General features: G+C 48.7%; 1 protein-coding gene across 2 annotated transcripts; it reads right to left on the reverse strand.

Moving 5' to 3' along the window:
• Window positions 1–68: 68 nt before the first annotated feature.
• LOC106556860 (PH and SEC7 domain-containing protein 4) lies at window positions 69–24,378 on the reverse strand. 2 transcript variants are annotated; one of them, XM_087706023.1, is made up of 17 exons: window positions 24,276–24,378; window positions 20,975–21,128; window positions 18,847–19,956; window positions 17,603–17,711; window positions 16,520–16,952; window positions 16,066–16,263; window positions 15,034–15,114; window positions 14,169–14,281; window positions 12,235–12,293; window positions 11,780–11,869; window positions 10,617–10,660; window positions 9,157–9,317; window positions 8,812–8,882; window positions 4,524–4,669; window positions 2,657–2,801; window positions 2,295–2,438; window positions 69–1,120 (listed from the first exon to the last, which is right to left on the reverse strand). In XM_087706023.1, the coding sequence occupies exons 3-17, from the start codon at window positions 19,855–19,857 to the stop codon at window positions 872–874; spliced, it is 3,054 nt and encodes a 1,017-aa protein (XP_087562149.1). In that variant the 5' UTR covers window positions 19,858–19,956; window positions 20,975–21,128; window positions 24,276–24,378; the 3' UTR covers window positions 69–871. The 2 variants fall into 2 exon arrangements, with proteins under 2 accessions (XP_087562149.1, XP_087562150.1); XM_087706024.1 differs by lacking the exon at window positions 24,276–24,378 and adding an exon at window positions 23,369–23,423.
• Window positions 24,379–25,807: the final 1,429 nt, after the last annotated feature.

A 25,807-nucleotide genomic window follows, 5' to 3' on the forward strand; every position in this document is an offset into this window, starting at 1 on the left:
AACACATATCAGCGTCTGTACTACACTGGGTTTGTGAGTAAATGGTGGGGTTTTTGGGGGGGGGGCGGATGACAGCAGACCAGGGCAGGATGAGAGATGCCATTTTTAGGAAGATAGACAGGCCCAGACCGGTCAGATTTCTCCAAAGCTATCAGGTTGCCTTATTTCCCCTGTAGGTATCACGTCTAGGGGTTCCCAATGTCTCCAAGGATGAGATGTGCAGCAAGAAAAGGAAGCACCTCCCAAGCGCACAGCCCCTCCTCTAACAGAGGGAGGGAGGGAGGCAAAGGTGGGTTCCTACTAGTTCGGCCAAGTAGGTAGTAACTTGGCTGGCCACGCCCCCAAATTGGTTCTATCAGCGGCACTGGAGGCATCACCATCTTTTTTGCTTCTCGGCATGTGCAGAAGCAATTTTTTTACTACTGTGCACGCACGCATTGAATGCATCAAGCGTGCATGTGCCCGAAACGCCTTGAGCAAGCCCGCAAGTAACAGAAGCCGGAACCCATCCTTGGAGGGAGGGGTTCAAAACACTCATCCAGAAAAGAGTCCTGGGCCCTCACCCTTCTATTCCTTTTATTGCACACAGACTTCCAGTTTGCCCTGAGTAGCCAGAGAGGATTCTGAAGGGAAGGGAAGCTGAGTCCAGCAGCACAGCTGAGTAGCATTTCCAAAAAGCAAACCCAGAGCTAGAATCTGGAGACAGCCAGAAGGGGCTCCAGGCTCGAATCTGGGCGCGGAGTTCACCGTGTGCTGACCTAACCGAGCGTCCAGCCAAGGCAACTGCTAACCACCCTGGCTTGAGCTAAGCGCTCTCTGCCAACGCTCCTCCTGCATCCAAGGACAACCCCAAAGAGGCCAGGAGAGCCGGTCACAATAAGTGCCTGTTGCGCTTTGGAATGATCCTGCGGACGGTCCTGCGTTCCGAGATGTTCCGCTTCACTTTGGCCCCCCCAGCCGGAGGCCCCTCCACGTTCAGGGAAGGGCTGGAATGGGACTTCTGCAAACTGGGACAGCTCTCAACCATGGTGGCCAGCCGAACTTCCCACTGGTCCAGATCATCTGAGCTGCAGCCAAGTTTCACCTCCAGGAGCTTCACGTACGTCTCATAGCGGCGTTTCTGCACAGGGGTGAGAGGGGGCGAGAGTGTAGCAGCGGAATCTGGTTCCATGGCGGGAAGACAGGAAGCCGCAGACGACCCTTCGCTAGAAATACTGCACTAGAACATTACAGACAAAGCTCCCCTCGGCTTGGAACAATGCTAGGGTACTATTTTGGGCATAGATTTTCTCCCTTCCTCTTTTGTTATCCCACAGACAGAGAGGGGCACGGCAAACATCTCCCTCGTTTACAATCTGATATCTAAAATTCTGTATTCATGGTGTGTAGGTAGGTAGGTAGGCAGATAGATAAATAGATTAGATAGATAGATAGATAGATAGATAGATAGATAGATAGATAGATAGATAGATAGATGATAGATAGATAGATAGATAGATAGATAGATAGATAGATAGATAGATAGAGTGTGTGTGTGTGTGTATAAAGTGTTTTTTCTTCTGTCAAAACACCTGGTCTCCCCAAATATGGGAAGGAGAGGGAGCATACTGCTTCCCTTTGCCTTTAAGCCCACTCCAGGAGCCTTCCAGACAATCGCTTACACAACAAACCATTTTGTGTTAACCGACTGCCTGGAAGGATCTTGGAGAGGAGCTGAAAGGCAAAAAGTGAAGCAGTATGCTCCCTTCCATATTTGGGGAGACCAGGTGCTTTGACAGAAGAAAAAACAATCACTCCCCTGGCTCAGCTGATAAAGAGAGGAGAACTTGTAGCTTAGAGGTTAATACAACTGCCTAATAGGTAAAAACAGCCCAAGTTCGAATCCCAGTAAGGGTATGGCTAGCTGATGAGAGCTAAATAGCTTGAAATAGATCTATCCTAGTCTCCCTTCATTTCTTTATCAGCAAAAATATTTATATTTTATGTATTTATATTTATATATACTTTAACAGATAACTAGAGGTAACTAGAGGTCGTACAGAGGAAGATGAGGTTCTGAAAGATAACAGCCACGTGAACAGAAAAATGGCCAGGGACAAGTACTGTAGAGATATGGATCGGCAAACTCCTTCCCCAGAAAAATGACGCAGGCGATTCTCTGTGTGTGTGTGCATCATTTAAACTCTTTTTTTGTACCTCCCACTATAGGAAAGGGGTCACATGAGGATGGCCCTCCCCAACAGAACAACCCAACACACACAAACCCTTCTCCCAGAAGGGCCAACTTGGCTCACCTCGTAAAGCAAGTACTCCTTTCTGAGCTGGTACTCCTCCAGATCCCTCCCACGCCCACGTTTCTCTGGCAGATTCCGCTGGAGCTCCATCAGTTCATGGGCCACCCTGTCCATGCAGGATTCGTGGGCCAGGTGCTGGTCTTCCTGCAGGGACAGGGAAAGGTTGCAGCCTTGCCTCAAGCCAGGTGCCCCAGTTCTCTCCCCCCACCTAGACCGTTGGCTGCGCTGAGCTGTGCAACTGGGACCCCCAAAGGTGGAACCACGCTTCCCCCTTCGGTCCTGGCATTTCTTAGAGACTTCATCTAAACACTCTGCAGAAGGACCTGGGATGGGACCCTTCCATCCCCCAGCACTCGACTTACTATGGAATTCTTGCAGGGAGTAATTGGCAAAATGGGCCTTATGAATTTCTTTTGGGAGCCCACTGCGGCAGGGAAAGGTGGCGCAGAGAACATGGCTGCCACAAGGTTGATGCGAGAAATCCATGAAGTCATTTCTTCGGGAGTTCTAGAAAAGTAGAATTGAATTTTGGGATTAGCCCCAATTTGGGGGATTAACACAATAAACCTTGCCATAAATGGGTAATCCACAATCTCTCCAAAATGTTTAAAAGCAGCCCAAATCAATATTGGGCATGAAAGCATCTGCTGGATCTCTACCTATACTAATTAAATCGGTTTATGGGATCGCAGCTCAATAATCGGGATCAATACACACTCCTGATCGCTTTGGCCAGGCTGCCCACCGGCACCCCTTCTGTTCCGGAGGGTCCCAAAGCAGTTTTTAATAAATAATGAGTATAAATGCAAAACAAATGCTGAATCATGCAGATAATTCAAAGGGCATATGAGCCTTTAACCACTAGGTTGCTAGAATTCTGCAGTGGCCAATCTCCTGTAAGACCAGAAATGTTTGGTCTGGATAAAAGTTAATGGATTTTTTTTCTAGAGGATTTTTAGGGTGTAATTCAAGTATCTACAAATAAATTTGGAGATCCTGGGTAAAATAAACTAAAAGGTGGCCTTCTTTCTTAGGAGGTCCACGCAGTCAAATCTGTGTTAGCTGTCAAGGACATGAAGGGTCTCAACCCTTGCTTCGGTTTGGAAAAGGAAGAAGACAGTCTTTATGGTCCTCTTTATACACCCCAAACCCTCTGAACTGAGAATTATTTAGTAGATAACACATCAGATCTTTTACATGGGGGCATCCTGCTTCTCCCATTTGATTAACACAGCTGAATATCCATTAGGAAGAATCATCCCATCCCGCTCAATTTTCCTTCCAGGTAAGCTTTGGGGTGCCGTTTCCTTGGCAACAGGTTTGAAGTAATTTGTCATTTCCTTCTTCTAAATGGTTTATTTCCCTGTCCTGTTCTGGCCAATAGTTCCATATCATTCTTTGGAGTCATCGTCTGACCGTCCCCCCTCCCTACTCATCAGGTCCAATTTTGCTAAGTCTTTCAAAGTCAGCTGTATCGTTGTTTTATCCAATGTTAAATCAATTTTCCTCTTGGACCAAATCTTTTGTTTCTACTCACAAAATGGAAACAAAAACCCCTGCTGCACTGAATAGCAACAAATCGCACACCAATAGCACTATGTGTGTATGTCAAAATGGGTGTGTTGGCGATTCCCAGCCACTGGGCAATCTGACCCTCCCCTCTGGACCTAGCAGCAGCCACTTATCTGCAGGAAGAAAAGGGGGAAGAAAGAAGAGGGAGGGGAGGGAAAGGGAAGGGAGGAAGGATCACTGCTAAATTCCAATAAGGAAATTCAGTGGGGAAGTTGACAGGAAGTCAGAAGTTGTTCCCAATCCCACTTATTTTTTTTGTCCATCTGTGATTGTTCTGTTTCTCTGTTTAGGTAAGGAAATCTCTCTGAAACCGACCTTGGAAGGATGGAAGGCCGAGTCAACCTTGAGCCGGTCAGATAAAACTCCTGGCAGTGGGCAGAGTCAGCCTGCAAAATGCATTCTAACCATGCGCCACCACAGCTCATAATAATAAATTAATAAACAGGCAAAAACCCAAACAAACAAATAAATAACACTTTAAAATTTGGGCATGGTGGAGAACCCAAGAGACATGCCCAGGCCCTTACTAAGGAGTTCCATAAGAAAGCTAGAAAAGGGCTCTCATTTCTTATTTGTAAGTAATCTCCACTCTTCTTCTGCAGAAGACACTGGGAATGATGGCAAAGGAGAGCTTCCTTGAGGCGCATGGGAACTCACGGGGCTTGGAAGAGGAAGATGTGCCAGTCTGAAGTCTGAAGCCGGAAGACATGTGGCCGTTTGGTGTATTTGCTGGCTTTTTCTGCCAGGGCATGAGATACTCCAATGAGCTCCTCTGAGCCAGACATCTCCAAGTGCTGCTCATCCTGCATGGCAACGAAAAACAGAAGCAAACTGAGCATCCATCCAGTCAGTCCTGGGAGGGACAGATATGTCCATGCTGCAAGGGGAGATGTTTGCCCGGGGAGGGGGGGGGAGATGACACAGTTGTGAACACGCACCAACCTCCCTTGACACCACTCTCTGCTCTCCAATTTAGCTACTTGTGCCCTCTTCCTTCTCTGTAACAGTCAATGTTTCTCAAGCTTAGCAACTTTAAGGTCTCTGGACTTCAACTCCCAGAAGTCCATTTGAATTTTGATCACATGATCATGGGGTTGCTGCAAAGGTCATAACTGGGAGAAATGGTCATGTCACATTTTTCAGTGCTGTTGTAACTTTAAACAGTTGCTAAATGAACTTGTAAGTTGAAGACCACCTATATACAGAAGCTTTAACTGATACTTCCTGACAGAACAATTGATCAGTGGAACAACTTGCCTCCAGAAGTTGTAAATGCTCCAACACTGGAAGTTTTTAAGAAGAGGTTGGACAACCATTTGTCTGAAGTGGTAGAGGGTTTTCCACCTAAATAGGGGGTTGGACTAGAAGACCTCTAAGATCCCTTCCCTCTAAGCCCAGGGCGGGGGGGGGTGGCAGTGGTTATTAGGGAAAGTCTCGGACCTCAGGAGGTCACTGTGCCTCAGATAGGCAGGTGTGAGTACCTTTTTGTGAAATGGGGCCTTGTAGTTCAGGTGGGCCTTTTTGTTACGTACCTGTCTCCCTGCTATGTTTCATCGGCCCTGCCGGAGCTGCTAAATGTGTTAGCTGGATTGGCGGTTGATTTCCCCAGGCTTATGATCCTGGGGGATTTCAATCTGCCTTCCATTGGCGAGATATCCGAGTCAGCTTGGGAGTTCATGGCTTCCATGATGGCTATGGACCTAACTCAGTTAATTCAAGACCCCACCCATAATGGGGGACGCACGCTTGACCTGATTTTTGTCTCTGGGCAGTGGATGAATGATCTAGATTTAGGGGATATTTCTATCCAACCCTTGTCATGGTCGGATCATTTCCTCATCAGGCTTGACTTCCATACTGCTACCCCTCACCACAGGGAGCAGAACCGACTAGATGGTTCCGCCCCAGGCGCCTGATGAACCCTGAAAGGTTCCTGATGGAGCTTGGGACTTTTCCTGAATCCCTTGCTCACAACTCAACCGAAACCCTAGTGGAAGCCTGGGATAGGGCGGCCACTGGGGCTTTGGATTGTGTTGTGTCTTTGTAGCCTCTGACCTGGTGTCGATCCCGGGTAGCTCCCTGGTTTACCGAGGAGCTCCGGGAGATGAAACACCGGAAAAGACGCCTAGAGAGTGGTTGGAGGGCCAGCCGGTCCGAATCTGATCAAACACTAGTAAGGATTCATATTAAATCCTACTTAGTGGCGATAAAAGCGGCAAAATGGCAACATTATTCTGCTCTTATCGCATCCGCAGATAACTGCCCAGCCGCCCTGTTTAGGTGACCCACTCCTTATTTAACCAAGGAACTTGGAAAGACCCCTTGCAGGGTAGGGCTAAAGAATTTGTTCAGTATCTGCAGGATAAAATCACTCAGATCCGGACAGGCTTGGACTCTGACTGGGTAGATTCGGGCGAGTCGACAGGGATGAATCTTGTGGAGACCATCTGGGATGAGTTTGATCCTGTGACCCCCGAGGGCATGGACAGGATTATGGGGAGACTCAGTGCTGCCACTTGTGTGCTGGACCCGTGTCCCTCTTGGTTAGTCTCAGCTTCCTGGGAGGTGACTCGAGGCTGGCTCCAGGCGATTACCAACGCTTCTTTGAGAGAGGGGTTCTTTCCCACCACCTTGAAGGAGGCGGTGGTGAGGCCCCTCCTTAAGAAGCCTTCCCTGGACCCAGATTCTTTAGTGACTAGATGGTTCCGCCCCAGGCGCCTGATGGACCCTGAAAGGTTCCTGATGGAGCTTGGGACTTTTCCTGAATCCCTTGCTCACAACTCGACCGAAGCCCTAGTGGAAACCTGGGATAGGATGGCCACTGGGGCTTTGGATTGTGTTGTGTCTTTGCAGCCTCCAGAAGCCTATTGTCCAGTCTCCAACCTTCCCTTTGTAGCGAAGGTTGTCGAGAGTGCGGTAACACGTCAGCTTCCCCACTACCTGGATGAAGCTGTCTACCTGGATCCATTTCAGTCGGGTTTCAGGCCCGGATACAGCACGGAGATGGCATTGGTTGATGATCTCTGGTGGGCCCGGGACAGGGGCTGCTTCTCTGTCCTGGTCCTATTAGACCTCTCAGCAGCTTTCGATACCATCGACCATCGTATCCTACTGCGACGACTCGGGGGGTTGGGAGTGGGGGGCACCGTTTTACGGTGGTTCTCCTCCTACCTGTCGGATCGGTCGCAGTTTGTGTTGACTGGAGGGCAGGGATCGACCCCGAGGCGCGTCACTTGTGGGGTGCCCCAGGGGTCGGTTCTCTCACCCCTCCTGTTCAACATATATATGAAACCACTGGGTGAGATCATCCGTGGTTTTGGGGTACGGTATCATCAATATGCTGATGATACCCAACTTTTCATCTCTACCCCAAACCACCCAAACGATGCCCTCGGTGTGATGTCCCAATGCCTGGAGGCTGTGCGGATCTGGATGGGGAGGAACAGGCTCAAACTCAATCCCTCCAAGACTGAGTGGCTGTGGTTTCCGTCATCCCGATTTGTGCATCTTGTTCCATCTTTGATTATAGGGGGAGAAATTTTAGCCCCCTCAGAGAGGGCCCGCAATCCTGGATACGCGGCTTCCTCCTGGATACGCGGCTTAGTTTAGAAGAACACCTGATGGCCGTGACCAGGGGGGCCTTTTACCAGGTTCGCCTGGTACATCAGTTGCACCCCTTCTTGGATTGGGATGCTCTGTGCACAGTCACTCATGCCCTCGTCCTTTCTCCTCTGGACTACTGTAACGCTCTCTACATGGGGCTGCCCTTGAAGAGCACCCGGAGGCTTCAACTGGTCCAGAATGCGGCTGCGCGGGTTATCATGGAGGCACCTAGGTGCTCCCATGTTGCACCCCTTTTAGGCGGCCTGCACTGGTTGCCGGTTGTCTTCCATGTGCGATTCAAGGTACTAATTATGACCTTAAAGCACTCCATGGCTTAGGCCCAGGATACCTGCGAGACCACCTACTGCCACCGGTAGCCTCCCACCATCCAGTACGATCCCACAGAGTTGGCCTCCTCAGGGTGCCGTCGGCCAGACAGGGTCGACTGGGGACCCACAGGGGGAGAGCCTTCTCTGTGGGAGCGCCTTCCCTCTGGATTGAGCTGCCCCCAGAGCTTTGTATAATCCCCGACCTCCGGTCCTTCCAGCGCACTCTAAAAAGTTGGCTTTTCCAGCAAGCCAGCCTGGCCTGAACAAAACAAAATAAATTATTGATCATTGTTAATTTTAATCGATTTTTTAAAAATGTTATTGTTAATCCTAATTGGGTTTGTTTGGGATATTCTATTTAATTTTTTAAAAAAACTTTTTTTTTTTTTTTAAAAACTTTTGTAATATGTGTTTTTTTAATGTTGTACACCGCCCTGAGTCCTTGGAAGAAGGGTGGCATATAAATCCAATAAACCAAACCAAACCAACCAAACCTTCCAACTCTGCTATTCTATTCCTATTCCTATTCTATTCATTTCTATTCTAATCCTTATTCTATTCTATTCTACTCTATTCTTATCCACTATCTATCCCCCTCTATATATCTTTAACTCCAAAGCTCCAAATCCCTCTTTTTCTCCTTTGTTCTCTTGAAGATGATAATCATCCCGTCACTTTGATTTTATCCAGCATTTCACCTTGTCTCTAAGCAGTGGGGCCACTCTTTCTGTCTCCCTCCAGTTGCCCTCGTTTATTCTTCTACAGTCCCAGAAACTCTGCTTTCCCTGGGTTTTCAAAGTCTTCTGCCATCTGTTTGCAGCTCTTTTTTGACATCCACGGTTAAAGAACCGTTGGCAGAGAGCAGGGGTTTTGAAAGCCTCCACCGAGGGAGGATGTGCTGTTCTGAGACCGATTCTAGCAGCCACCCCTTCAGGGGATTTCCCCCACAGGCTGCCTGTCAACCACTCCCAGCACACAGACTTCCGCCTGCCTGCCTGCCTTGTCCCTCTTACCTTGAGGAAGTACAGCACTGTCCCCTTCAGCATAGCATAGAATGTCTTCCAGCCTCGCTTGCCCCAGGGAGCTACAGGGAGGGAGGGAGGGAGGGAAGGGCATTCAGTTGGTTTTCTAGCCGGTTTGCCCTCCCCACTTTCTCCAGTTGCAGTCCAGAGGGTTTGGCGATTGGATCTTGACCGCTTGGGGATGGCCTGGGATTTCTGCAGAGGGTGAGTGGGCAAGAAAGCAAGAGCCAGGCCCAGAGCCCCCAGACGGCTCCCATGAGAGACCCTGCTGGCCCCTCTCTGGCCTCTGCCAGGGAAAGGAGACCTGCTCGTCCAGGGCCACAACCGGCCACTCACTTTTCTTGCCATCGGCCTCCGCATGCACCTTACGGGCAAGGAGACCCTGCTGGTAGACCTTTGCCCCAGGGTCCTGCCACGCCGTCAGGAAAGGGTTGGTTTTCCTCTGGCTGTTTGTGGGACTCAGGAGTGTCCTTGCGTCCATTGTGTCTTCCTCATCCCTGGAGGGGAGAAACAGAAATTTCGCACAGGCTGCATAGAGAAAATAAACACGGAAAAGAGGAAAAAAAGGCTCATTTTGGAAGACTTAATTACACTAAGAGTCAAAAGAAGAGGGTGGGGGGAAATCTGATGGAATGGAAGAAAATGCTACCCAGTCTTAACCTGCAGATGCCTTTTAAATTTAGAACCAGTTTGGTCTGGTGGTTAAGGCACCAGGCTAGGAAGCAGGTGGCTGCGAGTTCAAGTCCTGCCTTAGAGCCGAAAGCCAGTTGGGTGTCTGTGGGCCAGTCCCCATCACCAGGTGGGTTGTTGTGGGGAAAATAGGAGGAGGAGGAGGAAGGAGTGTTGAATATGTTCACCTTGAGTGATTTCTAAAAACAGCAAAGTGGGATAAAAATTAAATAAATAATAAAAGCAAACTTAAGAAAGTATGGAAGATACCCACTCACAATTTGGGAAAAACAATTTGTGTTTTTCTGTCGTGTCACTTGGGCATTAAACGTTCTGGGGAATCCTGAAATTTTTTATTTTTTCCTTTCAAATACATTCACAAGTATACATTCTTGTAAGTACTATCAACATTTATCTATTAACATTTATCACCATCTTCTTACAAATATAAAAAACAGAGTTGGTGTCATTTTCCTGCCACCCCGCGTCTCCATCTTATTTTGCCACAAGCCTACTCCTTCCGTTTTCCCAACCTCCCTTCTCTGCCTTCTCCTTTCCTCCTTTCCTCCTCCTCCTCTTCTTCTTCCCCTCTCTTTCCCCCACTCCTCCTCTCTCCTCCTCCTCTCCTACTCGTACTTCCCCTCTCTTACTTCCTCTGCTTTACCCTTTCCTCGGGAATCCTGAAATCTTAAGCGCCCTCTTCCTTCAGCTGATTTGAAGTTGGGAAATATGATTTGGGCCTCCTCCTATCCTTTGAGGCACTTTAAGACTTGTGGACTTCAACTCCCAGAATTCTCCAGCCAGCAGAGCATTCTGGGAGTTGAAGTCCACAAGTCTTAAAGTTGCCAAGTTTGGGAACCACTGCTGTAGGGGCAAACAAGGTTTTCTCCACCAGGTTCTCCTCTGTTCCCTTTCCCTTCTCCTTCTTGACAACTCTCCCTACAGGCTGAATAGGTAAAACTCCTGAATTACAGACCGAGTCACAGTAGCCCACCCACACAGCTTATACAGGGCAACCCCCTCCCCATCTCCTTTATAAGGGCTTCCATGCCTTCTCTCTTTGACCTCAGCCCTCCCTTCGGCTTCCTCAAAATTCCCCCCACCCCCCACATATTGCTTTTACTTACGTTGCCCATTCCAGTTTTTCATGGCGGATGGAGTTGTACAATGCCTGGAAAGATAGAAAAAAGGCTGAGCTGTAAGCTTTCTTCCCTGTCTCTAACCCCCGTCCTCCAGGAAAAGCTCCCTGCCCCCCACAACTGCCACTTTGGGGGCTCTGTCCTCAAAAGTACCACCAATCCTTCCTCAGCTATTATCAGCTGTGAAGAACAGCTGGGAGCCGCCACCTTTGCGATCTGCAGTCCTCTGACTGACTGGGCAGATGTCGCCAGGGGTGTGAATATTAGGGGTAGTCTCACCCCCTCCCTAAGCCCAGGCCCTGGATCTCACTAGTTCTTCATGGAGGACTAGCTGGGGGTCCTTCATGTGCCCCCTGTCAGGCCTGCAGCCATCTTTTCTTTTGGGTCTTTGGCCTGCCACACTTTCTATTATTCTGCTATGCATTTTCTATTGTGGGAACATGGGAAGGGGGATTGTACAGAGTTAGATGCTATGTAGCCATAACAAAATTCTTTCTAGAAAACCAAGGTCATCATCCTTTGTCTCTCCACCTCTGCCTGACCGGAACTGGATGGGTGAAGCTGCCAGCATGGCAGTGGATGATTGGACCATGGGATGGGCTTGTGGTGTTGGTGGCAAGATCTTGAACTTTCAACTGGGTGGGGAAAACTGGGAAGCTTTCAGATTCGGGTTTTCCCAGATGTGTCAATATGGCTCTCTTCATCAATTGGAACTTTGAGGAATCCTTTGCTTTGGCCTCTGATTTACTTTTGGATGCTATTTGGAACCCTGACACTCCCTTTGTCCTCTGCTGGACAGTTGCAGAGGGAACGTGTGGCTGAGCCCAAAACACTAGTGTCCTCACAGGCCACCTGCTGAAGTTGATTTTCCTCCACATAACAGCTGATGGAGAACCTTTGGAAGATCCTGCTGTCACCTTTAAGAAATAACCCTTCCTATATCTTATATTTTTCCTGTTAAGTGGCCTTGAAAGTCAATAAAGTTGGGATATAGACATTCTAACATCGACACCGAGCACCCAATTCTTTTGGGAGAAATAAATTGCTGAATTAGAGCTCCAAGGCTTTCTCTCCATTGACCATCCTGGCTAGAAGTGAGGTTTCACATCTGCTGGTCCACAGGTAGTCCTTTCATTGGAAGCTACACCTACCTTTAGCAGCTCTTTGGGAAAGTCCTTGCCATCATTTAGGCCTGCGAGGTTCACCACGAAGTCCTGGCAGCTCATGCTTCGGCCGATATTCTGGTTCCAGAAGGATGTAGATGAGAGAGAGAGAGAAAGAGAGAGAGAGAGAGATGAAGTTGTTGCACCGTCCATAATGTTCATCTAAACAAGAACTGTCACGTCAACCTGGGCCTGCGGCAGAGGTGGGTTTCTACCAGTTTGCACTGGTTTGGCCAAACCAGTAGTGGTATGTTGACCTGGGTCGCAGAACTGGCAGCAACCCAGGCTTGCCATGCCCCCGAACCGGTTCCCTGGTCACCATGGCCATTGCCGGCATGCTTTTTAGTCCTTTTTTAATGTTCTGCGCATGCACAATTTACAACATGTTTAAAAGGCCCAAGTGAGGTGAGCCAAGACTCCTTCCTCTTGGGGAGTCTCCTTACCTGTCCATGCAAATCGGTGTTGAGGAGCATCATGGCACAGGTGAGCGTATGCACGGCATCTGCAGAAGAAAAGGGGGTTCAAGAGAGATTCCACCGGATTCTCCCACAACTTAATTGGAAATGTCAGCAAAATATCCTCCCAGGGAATTTGACCCTCCATTAAAACAAAAGGCCAGAGAACAGGAACTGAATCTTAAGACTTGGCCCTCAACCTTCAGACGTTCTGTTCTCTATTAGATGAACCGGAAGTACTGGTTTCCTTCTTCCCACCCACAGACATTTTGTGGTATTCTTAAGAATCCCGTTCTTCCAACAGCCACTGTAACTCTAAAGTCCACCCCTCTTGCTGCTAGTCAATCTCTTCTTTCCTTCCCTTCCTCCTTTCCCAGCATTACAGCTTTTTCCAGAGCAGGGGTCTCCAACCTTGGGCACTTTAAGACTTGTGGACTTCAACTCCCAGAGTTCCTCAGCAAGTAAAAGCTGGCTGAGGAACTGTGGGAGTTGAAGTCTACAAGTCTTAAAGTGATGCTAATGTTCCTGGTTTTAAGGGAAGGAAATAAAATGGAATGTAAATGGACCACAAAAAGAATTCGTTTGAATAAACTCAGAGCGCCAAAAAATAGGACTCCTTGGTAGGAGAAACAAATGGGTAAAAGTGTTCCAGAGGAACTTCAGTTCCTAATCTAAAGAAGGACTAAAGGTGACATGACACCAGTACTTGAGGGGCTGCCACAAAGAAGAGGAGGTCAACCTATTCTCCAAAGCCCCTGAAGGCAGGACAAGAAGGAATAGATGGAAACTAACCAAGGAGAGGAGCAACCTGGAACTAAGGAGAAATTTCCTCACAGGGAGACCAATTAACCAGTGGGATAGCTTCCCTTCAGAAGTTGTAGGTGCTCCATCACTGGAGGCTTTCAAAAAGAGACTGGACAACCAACTGTTCCAAATTGTATAGGGTTGGGCCTCCAAGGTCCCTCCTAGCTCTATTCTAATTGATTGATTGATTGACTGACTGACTGACTGAAAGCGCAACAGTGAACAAGCTCCAAGAGAAGACACTAATCTGGTTAGCCCAAATTCCAGGAGATGGAAACCAGCTGCCGAAAAGGAGTATTTGCTGGTTGCCTGAAACCACCCAACTACAGATGGGGAAAGAGAAACCTCTTTCTATATACGGTATGCTCGAAGGGAAACAAGGAGAACTGGTCTACTGGCTACCAAAGGAAAATGACAATAATATACTGAAAGAGGGAAATTCTTCCGTTCCGGTTTTGAGCCTGGCTTTTCTCTAATTCAGTTGGAAAAGGAAGCATCCCATCTCCGTGCCGCTTTCAGGGCCAAAATAAAAACAGGGTAACCAGTGGAGGGTTCCATCCGGTCTGGTCGTACCGGTAGTATCCGGGAGCAGCTGACAGCGTACCAGTATGGTGGCTCATTTGGCCCATCCACCCATCTGCGTTCTACACCTGTTTTTAAAGCAACCAGCCAAATGCACAGCATGTGGTGCGTGCACGAGCCCCAACAAGCAGCTGGGTGTCACAGAGGCGGTGGATTGCACATGCGTGTGCAGTGCATGTGCGTGAATAGCAGTAGACTTATATACCACTTCATAGGCCTTTCAGGCCTCTCTAAGCGGTTTACAGAGAGTCAGCATATTGCCCCCAACAATCTGGGTCCTCATTTTACCCACCTCGGAAGGATGGAAGGCTGAGTCAACCCTGAGCCGGTGAGATTTGAACCGCTGACCTGCTGATCTAGCAGTAGCCTGCAGTGCTGCATTTAACCACTGCGCCACCTTGGCTCTTGGTGAACAGGACGCGTGGCTCCATGAGCAGCGTACAGGTAGTGACGGGAAGAGCAACCCACCCCTGAGGCTAACGTACAAGAGAGCTGGAGCTTATTATGCCCTGCAAGGGCTGGGATGAGGGTCTCACCTGGACTAAGAGAGGCCTCGGGATTGCAGCAGTGGTAGCGCTGAGAGAAATGCATCAGGATCCTCTCCCGCTCCTGCGTCTCCCCGGTCAGCACGAAGGATTTCAGGAAGGACCTGCCAAGAGGAGGAGAAGGTCAGAAGAGGCCCCAGGAGCAGCAGGAGGCCTGGGGAAGAGCCACCCTCACGGGGGAATGGGGCCAACTCACTGCAGGACAAGTTAACCATTCTATTTAATTATTTAAAATAAACAAACATTATTTTGATTTCATTCTGTCCCTCCTCTTGCATCTTTTCTTTAATGAATCTATTCCACCCTTTCTTTGATATTAGTGAAGGTCTTGTCCCAAAATGAGTTGGCTGTGGAAAAATGTCATGGCTGCCCCCACCCCCACCCCCGCCTCAGGGCTCCCATCAGACCTGGGGACAATGCAAGGAGGCTGATGGAGCTGAAATGCTGAGGCTGGGAGGGGCTTCTATCTTTGCCACGGAGCTTCCTTTTAATCTGCCAAGAACTGAGGAGGCTTTAGACCCAGCCGCCTCCGCTCAACAGTTTCAAGGATTTTTTCTTGCATTGGGGTCCTTCCCCACAGGTCCAGGAAGGTCTCCAAACCAAGCAGGCCTTGACCCGGAGGAGAGCTGAAGGAAGAGACCGCTCAATCTTTTCTTTCCAGCCATTCCTCTGTTACTCCCCAGCTACTCCAGCCATTTCCCAAGTGAGCTGTTGGCCTCCTGGGCTTGGGAGAGGGAAGGGCACCCTCCTCCCTCCTCATCAGGGAGGGCAGGAAATACGCATTCGGCCATGGACTACGAAGTTTCGCTTCCCTTCTTGAGAATGGAAAGGCAGCCCAAGGCAAGGCGTCTGTTACCTCAGGGCCTGATCCAGCGTTTGCTCAGAGAAGCGGAAGAAGGAGAGGTAGGCCTCAGCGACCATCTGGCTGAAGGTGTTGCTGTGAACAAATGGAGAGGAAGAGCTCAGAAACACCCCAAACATACCACGAGAACCTCTCGGTCTCCTCTTAGGGGTCCCCCACCCCTGCCTGGCTCCTAAAGCGGCCTCTTCCCCACTCCATGTCCCATGACCGAGGAAGATCCATCAAGGCCTATGCAGCAGTCCAAGCCAAAAGAGAGAGAAAAGGCTACTGCCACCTCCTTTTAGCCCCTTTGGCCCTGACTTTTGCTGCCTCCTCCTAACATTTCCCTCAGCTGGGCGCTCTGTCCTTGCCATTTACTTCTGGACAGCCAAGCTCTGCTGCTGGGGCTGCCTCAGAGGACGGCAGATTTTACTCTGCCACCTGCTCCAAACACCCTCCATTCTTAGCTTTCAGTCAGCAGAAGACCTGGAAATGCATTCGCTTCTTCTTTGGGTGATGAAGGAACAACTTAAAACTCAGTGTGGTGTGGAAGAGTAGGAGTAGAAGAAAGGGAAGGGAAGAAGGAAGGGAAAGGAGAGGAGGAAGGAAGAAAGAGGTAAGGAGAGGAGGGTGGAAGGGAGAAAAAGATAAGGAGAGAGGGTAGCAAGGAGAACAGGAAGGGGGAAGTGGGGGAGAGGTATAGGAAGAATGAAGAGGAAGGAGAGGAGGAAGGAAGAAAGTAGAGAAGGGAGGGAGAAAAGAAAGGGAAAATAAGGTGGTGTTACAACAGGAGGAAGGGATTGCAATTAAAGCAACCCAAACTTATACTATAACCAATTAAATGAAATAATAATGTATAAGAATGACAAATGTAAAGAAGAATAACAATTATGGGAATGTATACTTAAAATGGTATGTAAGAGAACAAAAAATAAAAAAAATTCTGGGGGGAAAAAACTCAGGGATGTGGGTGTCTCCATATTGTGCAAGTAATAAAAGTGACAAACATTCAAATCCCCAAACGGAAGGCGTTCAAGGCAGTCTTACTTCTTCCGCAGAAAAGCAGCCACCTGAGATTTCCTGAAGCCGTCCAGGTGATAGAGGCGAGCTGCCAACCTGTGTGCCCCGGCCAGGTCTCCAGAGGTGCCGTTGGCCAGGAGCAGGGTGCCATTCGGTTCTGCCGGGACCTTGGCAGGCAGACTCCCCCCCGTTCTGCCAAATTCCCCCACAGGTTCTTCAGGGCAGCTGCAGAGGGTGGAGAGAGGGAGACAGGGGCCTTTTGTCATCGCCCGGGGGAATAAATGCCGACACGTGAACAAAGTCGCCACGAGGCAAGAAGGCAGGCAAACTCTCTTGCAGGGCAAAAGCCACAATCCTGATTGTGCCCTCCAGATACCTGCTGGGTGGCACCTGGCAACGAGCCCACCTTCCCACCTCGGCAGGAGGATGTTGGGTGTGGTGAGCCAACTGCCCCAAGAGACAAAAAACAAGGCATCCTTACTATAACATGGGCTCTTCCTCTCCGCCTTTCGGCCTCCCATCGCTTTGCATAGCTGGCAATTCCACCATCTTGAGCCTTTCTACTGAGCCGCCTCGCTTCCTCTCTACACCACAAAGTGGGATGGAGCACACATCTGCTCCGCTGACGTCCTTCTGTAGAGAGGAAGTTCTTTCAAGCTCCTCTAACCATATGCAGGAAGAGGAAGGGTGGCCATGGGGTGATGCTTGTGGCTCAGACCTCTCTTGCTGCAGATTCTGCTCTGCAGCAGGAGCTGAGGGCACCTGGAAGCTGGAGGCGACGCAGCAACTCCCCCCTGGAGGTGTGGGCTGGGCAGGGGGGCAGCTCTTCGTAGGCTCTTGCAGCAAAGCAGACATCAGAGAAGTGCTGGAGGCAGAAAACAGCAGGCCTTCCGCCGGCAAATATGCAGATGGCTCTGTACATGGAGGAGACGAACATGTCAGTCACCAGGTGGTTTGCAAGACAGCAGCCTCTGTTGCGCTGTGCAGCCTAGAAAGCCCCGTGACAGGGCAGGGCGTTGTCTGATGCTCTAAGAAAGAGTGGTGCCACTTTCTTACCCTCTCTCCTCCTCCTAATTCCCTTCCTCCGCTTTACCCTTTCTTCTTCTCCCTCCTCATCCCCCCTCCTTTCCGTTGTTGCCCTGGCTTATTTGCTTTTTCTGACGGGTTCTCAGGGTGGCATTACAGCGATCCCAACTTTATCTTTTCATACCAATAATTTTCTCTGTTTACATTTTATTTCTAATAAAAGAGGAGAAGGGAGGAGGAGAGGGGAAAGAGAGGGGAAGAAGAAAGAAGGAAGGAGAGGAGGAAGGAAGAAGGTAGGGAAGGGAAGTTAGAAGATGGAAAGAGAAAGGTGTTGCAAAGCAAGATGGAGGAATGGGGTGGCAAGGAAGTGACCCAAACTGTATTATATATACATATGTGTGTGTAAAAATGAATATAAAAATGAATATATGATGTACAAATGTTAAATAGCAATTATAAGAATGTATTTCTAAGAATGAAGTTGAAAGGGAAAAATAAAAACACTTTTTACATTGAGAAAGAGCGGTGCCAGACTTACCCGGAGGAAGGCTTTCCAAAACCTCCCCTGGGAGGGGATCCAGGAAACATCTCCTCGGAGGGGATCCAGTGAGGCTTCCCAGAGCATCTTCTCGGGGGAGATCCTCATCCTGGAAGATAAATTTTGGTAGTCACAAAAGGCGGAGGAAGCTGACAACATGAACAGCTGCTGGCACACACACACACACACACACACACACACACACGACCCACTCTGTGCCCTGCCTTCCTGTACATTTCCACCAGGAGTGGGTTTGCAAGCATTTCCCAAGAACTGTGCAAAGGACAATGGCTGCACATCAGCAATAGGGGAGCAGAAACCGAATCAGCCCGACCTGGTGCAGATGGGCCTGCAGATGGTTCTGATGATGCTTTGTTGAAGGTTAAGGAGCTGGTTTTGTGGAAGAGCTTCTCTATGCCATTTGCCAGGTAGAGGATCTATTCAAGCAACTGCTTCGAGCTTGCTTTCAGAAACTGTTCTTCTGCTGTGTCAGGGTCTCAAGGATTTCCAAGGTAAGAGTAGCCCTAACAGTGGCCTACACCTGCATGCTGTGTTAATAGTGAGCCGAAACAAGAAAGGGTCCTAAGTTTGGGCAAGGGGGTCTCTTCCAACTTGCAACACCAGTGTTGCCACAATGGTGCTGAGGGATAGGGAGGAATAGAGATAGCTGGGGTTTTGTAGCCAAAACAAAATAGTTTCCCCTGAGAACCAAGGTCATTCCCACAGGTTGCTGAAGAGAGGAGGAGTGATGTTTCCAAGCAACTGGGCAGCACCTTGATTGCACCATGTGACTGATTGTTTGGGAAAAGGGAAGAAACTTTTAATTAGGTGAAAACGGTAGGAACCTTCAGAGTCGGTTTTCACCAGCCTGTGCCAATACGATACATTCAATAAACCTGTTCTTTGAGGAACCTGCTTGCCTCAGAGTTCTGTTTGCTATGGGTGTATTACTTGGAACCCTGACACCAGTGCTGTTAATCCTGGCCCTGAAAGAGGCGCCGGGCAGCTGGTGGAATGCATTCTTTTGTTGGGGAAGACTGGACCTAAATAGGAATTAACGCTCCAAATAAGTTCATGTAAAGCCACAAGCAAATATGGTAGGAGATGAATACTCGTGAGTCTATTACCATAGAAGCACTGAGAGCTTCTGTATCAGAGACAAATTCCTTGTGTGTTGAATTACACTTGGCCAACAAAAAGTTCAGTTCAATTCAATTCAAGCAGCAATAGGAGACCTCTCTTACCTCTGAATCCTCTGCCAAAGAGCAGGTGATTTCGAGATCTTTTTCTGTAATCAACAACGGAGAAAAGGAGCGATAATGGGGCACATAGCTTGGGAAAGAATAGCTGGACGTGTGCTCATTAGCATCTGGATCACAGACAGAAAAATAATTCCTGGCCACAGGGCTCATTGCCGCATTGGCCTGGGAAAACAAGGCACCATTGTGGTTTCCAGCGTCCACTTCACTTTTTACTTTTTTCTCGTAGTTCTCTGTGGAAGTTTCCCTTTCTGGTTGTGACCATGGGACTTGTCCTTCAAAAGTTCTGGTTAAGTGAGGACTTTCCTGAAAGAGTGGGTTATTGAAAAATAAACATTCAACCTCCTCCTCTTCTTCCTCCTCCTCACTTTCTTCCTCGTCTTTCTCTAAATTCTCTTCTGGCTCCTCCTCACTATCACTTTCCAGGAGTAAAGGTTCGTCAATGGTCGCTGTGTCCAGGGATTCAGAATTCACACCGCAAGTCTGCAGAGGTTCTTTCTGCCTGTCCAACTCCTCTTGAAGGTCTAAGAAACACATCTGAGCTTGTAGAATACCAGCCCAAAAAACAGACTGGGTAGCATCATTACTACACTTATCCTGAGTTTTCAAGTTTTCTATCGGCTCGAGAGGCTGTCCAAATCTCTCAGAGAAGTCCAAGCTTTGTGAAACAGGGTGACCCAGTTCAGGGTGCAATACTTCAAAATTATTTTGCATTAACACTGGAATGGATTTTTCAGAAAGGGGTTCATTCCTGCAGTGAACACCCTCCAACCTGTCCTCTCCAAGAGCCAAAGGAGGAGGGGTAGCCAAAGGAGGAGGGGTAGCCAAAGGAGGAGGGGCAGCCTGGCAAGTTCCAGAAAATGCAAGCAGATCCCAAGTCTGTTTCAAGCACTCTCCAGAGTCAGAGCTCACTTCCTTTGTTCTGTCGTCAGATGACCTGTCCATCACGTCTGAGGTAGGGGAGCGTTCGGGGTCCTCCATTCTAGCATTGACCATGAACACTTTCCCAGAGCCAACTAGGGTTCCAACCTGATTTTCAATAGGCCGAGAAACATGGGTCTTTTAAAAGCAATCTCCACAGTTCTCTTGTTTGACCTGCAGAAGAGAAAATAGAAACATATATTCTGGTTAACACTTGCTCCAAAGGGATAGTTTCACAGTCTGCTTTTGACTTTCTAGAATGAGAAGCAAGATCAAAATATTTCAAATATAGAAGTAATGAAACAGATCGATTAGAAAAAGAGCCAAAAGTTGCCAAATATAAGCTGCTGGAAAAACAGACCCTCGTGCCAGTGTAAACTCCTGCAGATGCCATCAAAGAAGTTGCTAGTCCAGGGAAATGAGTGGAAAGAAGAGAATATGAGAATATGAATTTCCTGAGAGGCTAAGAGAACATGGTTGAAAGAAGAAAGAAAATGATTTACTAGTAGAATAGAATGAAACTTAGTAAATATAGCCAATGGTATATATTCAATAAGATGTGTGGGATATAGATTAAAATTAAACTAATTAAATGAAATGTTTACTATATAAAATTAAACTTGAGGGTATGCATTATTAATAGTAAAACAGAATAATAGGTGGAAATGATATGTTAATTTGATTAACTTTGAGAGGCAAAAGGTATTGTTTATACATTAAGAAAAAGATTAAATTAAGCAGGAGAATATGGAATAAAAAGAAGATGACTGAAATGTAAAATGGAAATATGATGCAAAATGTCATATGCGTAATAGAAGATGTAAAGGAGGGGGGAATCAGGACATTTTTTTTCATAAAAGAAGTTAAAATATGTAACAAAAAAAGGAGTTGCTAGTCCATCTGCATTTTCCACATCAATATTTAGGATGTTATCACAATAAATATAATACAGATTAATATAGATGAATCTATGAACTAAGAACGGGAAAGAGAAGGGAAACCAAGTAGCTATTAAAGATCCATGAAGCATATTCATTGAACTGTTATCTTTTATGGCTCTCTGGTCCTAGTCGCACCTCCCCACCCACCCCATCCCTTATCAAACAATCTTTTAGCAGTGAAGGCTTTAGTCATCCTTAAGTGACAGGAGTGGAGAACTCAATGAGGCTGGGTGGATATTTCCACTACTTACCACCAACAGATACAATATGGGATACCCATATTGTTGAAATCCAAGGGGGTCAAGTTCGCTGAACTTGACAGAAGCCAAACAAAAAAAAAAAACAGTTTGCTCACTCAAACAAATCTTCTGTGCATTCAAATTCAGCTACTGTCTTCTTCAGCTGCTGCAAAAACAGTGGAAAAGCAAAATTGTTACACGCATTTATTTATCAAATTTATATAACCGCCCGTCTCACAACAAATGGTCTTGCACCACAACAGGCAAAGCAACTGAAATGAGAATTGAACAGAAGTAAACAGAATATGTCTTAAAATGTAGCCAGCACGTTATTTATTTATAATTATGTATTTGCTCACAGCATCTGTATAACGCTGCCTCCACATGGGCCCTCAGAATATAGTGGTTTTGGCAAAGAAGCCTGTAAGATTTCCCCTAATTGTAGGACAATTTTTCTAAAAATAGTACAGGGAAAATAGTAGACATCTGTCTCCAGCAGCACCTTCCTCCTCTGGTTTGCTCAACTGCTGAGAGACAAAGAGGGAAGATCCCCCCACAGGCCAACTTCAGTTACCGAAAGAGTGCAACCCATCTAAGCTTGGGCTGGGGTTGATGAGAGGAGCAGGGAGGGGGATTTTCCTCTGCTCTCAGGCAGAGACCCTGCCCAGCAGTGAAAAAGACACCAAGGAAAGCTGCCCCGTGTTCTAGACAACAACGGCACTGCAAACAGAAAGACACAAACTCTGCTTTGGTTGGAATCCACCGGGGCTGGTCATTCCTCATCACACAATGCTTAGGTCATCAACCAGTGTGACCCACCAGACCTGTGGGGCTAAGGAATTATTATCATTTTATTATCATTATCACTATTCAACTGCCCCCTTGGCAGTCTTGCCATTAGGCCTCTTCTTCCAGGAAGGATGGCACGCGGGACCTCCCCATTGCCATTGCCAATTTGGCATCCACGCAACTTCCCTGTGTTGGGACCCCCAGAGGTCATCCAGATCTGCAAACATAGGAAGGATCCTCAATTTTGCCTCTAGGGACGTCCTGATTCCCTGCTGACCCACAGAAATGAAGGCTGCCTCAGAACCAAGTCTTTTTATAGTGCGGGAGTCCCCAAACTTGGCAACATGAAGACTTGTGGACTTCAACTCCCAGAATTCCCCAGCCAGCAGAGCTGGCTGTGTTATAGTGTAATAGAGGAGGGTCCAAAAACTATGCAAAAACTTGTGAGCAAGGGTCTCTACCACTCCAGCCTTCAGAGCTTTTCATCTAAGCTATTTTTGCTTTGCAAGGAGTGGGTGCTGAGGGTAATTACAAATTTTTAAATAGACTGATTTGCAAATTCAGTGCTTCTTCCGTGGATGAAATTATTATAGGGTAAAACAGGTTCAAAAGAAAGTCAGCCGGTTTGAAGCTACCTGGGGCAGAAAGTAAATGAAAGGAAGAGTGGGGAATGATAGGAAATTGTTCTTCTGTCTTGAGACTGCATTCTAAACGGGAAGGCCTAATAGCTCATTTATTTTAACATTCCAGCAAAACTCCACTTTTAATCCTTTGAAACTGGAAAACTGCACCAGCCCAAGAATTAAGCGTCTTCCTCTAACGCGGCTTCCACAGGAGCTGCAGGGAAGGAATCCCCAAAGGGGAGACACTGCTCTCCCCCATCTTATGGCTCCAGAAAGCGGGGGCCCTTCGGGGGCTGCCCAGGGAGGATCGTCCACCTTGAAAAGGCCCCTCCGACGGAGAGCCGGGTTCAAGTCCTGCCTGGTGCGTCCCCGGGAAGGGAAAGCGGGTGGAGAGCCAAAGAAGGGCCAGTCCTGGACAATGGAAGGCTGACCTTCGGAGCGCTCCGGCTTCCCAAAAGTCCCCTTTGACCCTTCCTCTGGGCGGGGGGGCTTTCACTGTCCGCGTCCATGGGAGGAATTGGGCATGGGGGGGGGGGCTTTTAGGAGACGCGCTTTGCATCCAGATGCTGCAAAACTCTGGAACTTTTTTCTTTCTCTTTCTCCTCCTTTATTTCTTTCTCCTTCTTCCTTTCTCCTTTTCCTCCTTCCTTTCTTTTTCCTCCTTCCTTTCTCCTTTTCCTCCCTGGTCCAGGAGCCTCCTTGGCTTTCTTTTCCCCCAAGAAAAGCCGCCCCCTGCCCCGGCTGCGCCCCCCGACCAAGTGAGACGGCGCCCCTTCCTGCGCTCCGCCCGAGGGGCCCCGGAGCCTCCCTGCCCGCGGGCGCCCCGTGGCGGGCAGTGTCTGAGGCGGGATGGCACCGCGGGGCTCCGAGGCCCCTCCGGAGGGACGGCTTTGCCGGAGCAGCGGCGTCCACGAGGCCGGCCCTTCCCTGCGGAGGGTCCCCAGGAGGGAGGAGGGAGGGAGAGGAGCCCACCCTCGGGCTGGCGGCCACTTACCTCCGCGGGCCCCGCCACGGCCGGCCGGTAGCATTTCCGGCCTGCGCGCCGCCCGAGCACAAGGCCCGCCTCGCCCGGGAAGGCGGCTCCGCGGCCCCGCGCCTCTGCCCCGAGCCCCGCCGGCAGAAGCGGCTCCCGCCTCGGCCCTGCGGAGGCTCCCCAGGGAGCGGGGCGGCCCCACCGACCCCTGCTGGCCTGGGAGTTTGGACCGGGGACGGACCGGCCTTTCCTCTCCGGGACTCCCCCCCCTGCCTTAGGACAGGCGCAGAATTGGGGAGGGGGCTCTCGGAACGGACCATACACTCCCCCCCACAGTCAGGGGCCCCAGGGAATCCAAAGGGGGGGGGTCGCCAGAAGTGGGGGAGTGGCAAAGGCAGAGCAAATTGGGGAGGCGGCAGGTGGGCTTTCCTACTAAATGGGGTCCATCGGAGTTGCAAAGGGAAGGACTGGGGAGGGGCTCCAGGGAACTGACCAGACCCCCTCCCCAGAGTCAGTGGCCCCAGGGAAGCCAAAGGGGGTTGCCAAAACCAGAAGTGGGGTGGGGGATGTGGGAAAGAGACAGGAGATTGGGCAGGTGGGCTGCTAAATGGGGACCATTGGAGGGTCAAGGGGGAGGATTGGGGGAGGAAATTTGGGGCTCCCTGGCTTGCATGCTTCTTTGTCCTGGGAGGGGGCTGCCCCCCAAGTTGGAAGGTCTACAGGTAGAGTTGGGAGTCAACTTGGTTGTTGCGCTGGGCCAGCCCACCCTTTCCATCTCTCCCAGGCTCTGAGTTCATGGTGGCTCCTGTCCTTCATTCAGGCATAGCTGAAGCTCCAGAGGTCAGTTGTCTGCAGGAAAGGACTCTGGAGGCATCTGGGTGAGTGTCCAGAGCCCCCAACTCTTCTTTCTGGTCTCCTCCTTACTTACCTCCTGTGGCACCTTTCATCCTCCTCCTGCCAAGGCCTGATCAAGGATCCCTAGGAAATCGGGCGCTGCTTCCCAAGAGCCCCTGGTGGGAATGGGGACAGATCCCGCTTGGCCGTTGGCTGTTTTTGGGTGTTTCTCTTTTTTTACATGATTTTGCAAGGCAACCTGACTCAAGGCCACCACCTCTGTGACGCCGACCTCCCTTCAAAATGCGTGAGCATTCAAACAAAAGCAAAGGCGTCGAGGAGGCTCTCTCATCTTGCAAAATATGGTGCAAATGAAGAAGTTTGCCTCCTGCACAAGCCGCAGTGCTGCTGTCTGAACCGGAACTGACAGCTCTTGAGTGAGCAGCACAAAAACCGCACAGGGCAGGCGGTGGCTACTGCCTGCCTCAGCTCCTTTGAAATGAAGGCCATGAAAGCAGCAGGAAGCCCAAGCAGAACTGGGCTCGGACAGCAAGGGAAGGGAAGTGGGACGAAGACCGTGTCCCCTCAATTTGCAGCAATTTCCTTCCACTCATACGAGAAAAACTAGCCCAGTCCTGGCTTTGAAAATTATTTGGAAGAGCTGCTTCAAAACACATTGAACCGTAGCCCCTCCTTAAAGTGTGAAGCTAAAAGAAAAGCAGTTTTTTAAGTGAGCTGGTGTACTCACTGCTGCATATTTCAAAGTCTCACTTCCAAATCTTTTCCAAAGCGCATTGAGCAAGCACTGAACAAAGTGTAAAATGATTCAGTAAATGTTGGCGTGAACAGAACAACAGAATTGGAAGGGACCTTGGAGGTTTGCTTGTCCAAACCTTGCTCAAGCAGGATACCCTATATAGAGGTATCCTATATGCTGGTATTCTACTTTAGTTATGTGTCCTTTTTTCATTTTGTTATCCTTTTGGTCTTTCACTTATCAGAGAGTTCTTTGCGCAACCATGCTGGTTTCTTCTTGGATTTCTTTTTTTTTCCAGTGGTATTGTGCTGGACTGGGTGTTTTTGATCATATTTTTCAGAGTTTCCCAAGCTTCTTCAGTTGTTTTCTCCTTTAAGATTTTCACCATGGAATCTTTTCCAAGCTCTCGCTGAGTTTATTGACATCATCTCTTTCAAAATCTAAGACACTGGCTTGATTATGTTCTATTGCTTGTGTCTGCTGCACAGGTAATCCTCGAATTACGACCACAATTGAGCCCAAAATTTATGTTGCTAAGTGAAACACGTAAGTAAGTTTACCCCATTTTATGACTTTTCTTCCCAGGGTTGTTAAGTGAATCATTGCATCTGTTATGTTAGTAACACGGATGTGAAGTGAATCGGGATTCCCCATTAATTTTGCTTTTCAGAAGGTCGCAAAAACTGATCACATGACCATCGGACACTATGACTGTCATAAATATGAACCCCTTGCCAAGCATCCGAATTTTCATCTCAGGACCAGGAAGATACTGCAACGGCCACAAGTTACTTTTTTCGGTGCCGTTGTAACGTTGAACGGTCACTAAATGAACTGTTGCAAGCAGAGGACTTTTGAATGCCAATATG

The sequence above is a fragment of the Thamnophis sirtalis genome, unplaced genomic scaffold (genome assembly GCF_051295495.1).
Source record: "Thamnophis sirtalis isolate CommonGarterSnake01/CBP01778 unplaced genomic scaffold, rThaSir2_p1.2 scaffold_2, whole genome shotgun sequence".
NCBI classification, from domain to species: Eukaryota; Metazoa; Chordata; class Lepidosauria; order Squamata; family Natricidae; genus Thamnophis; species Thamnophis sirtalis.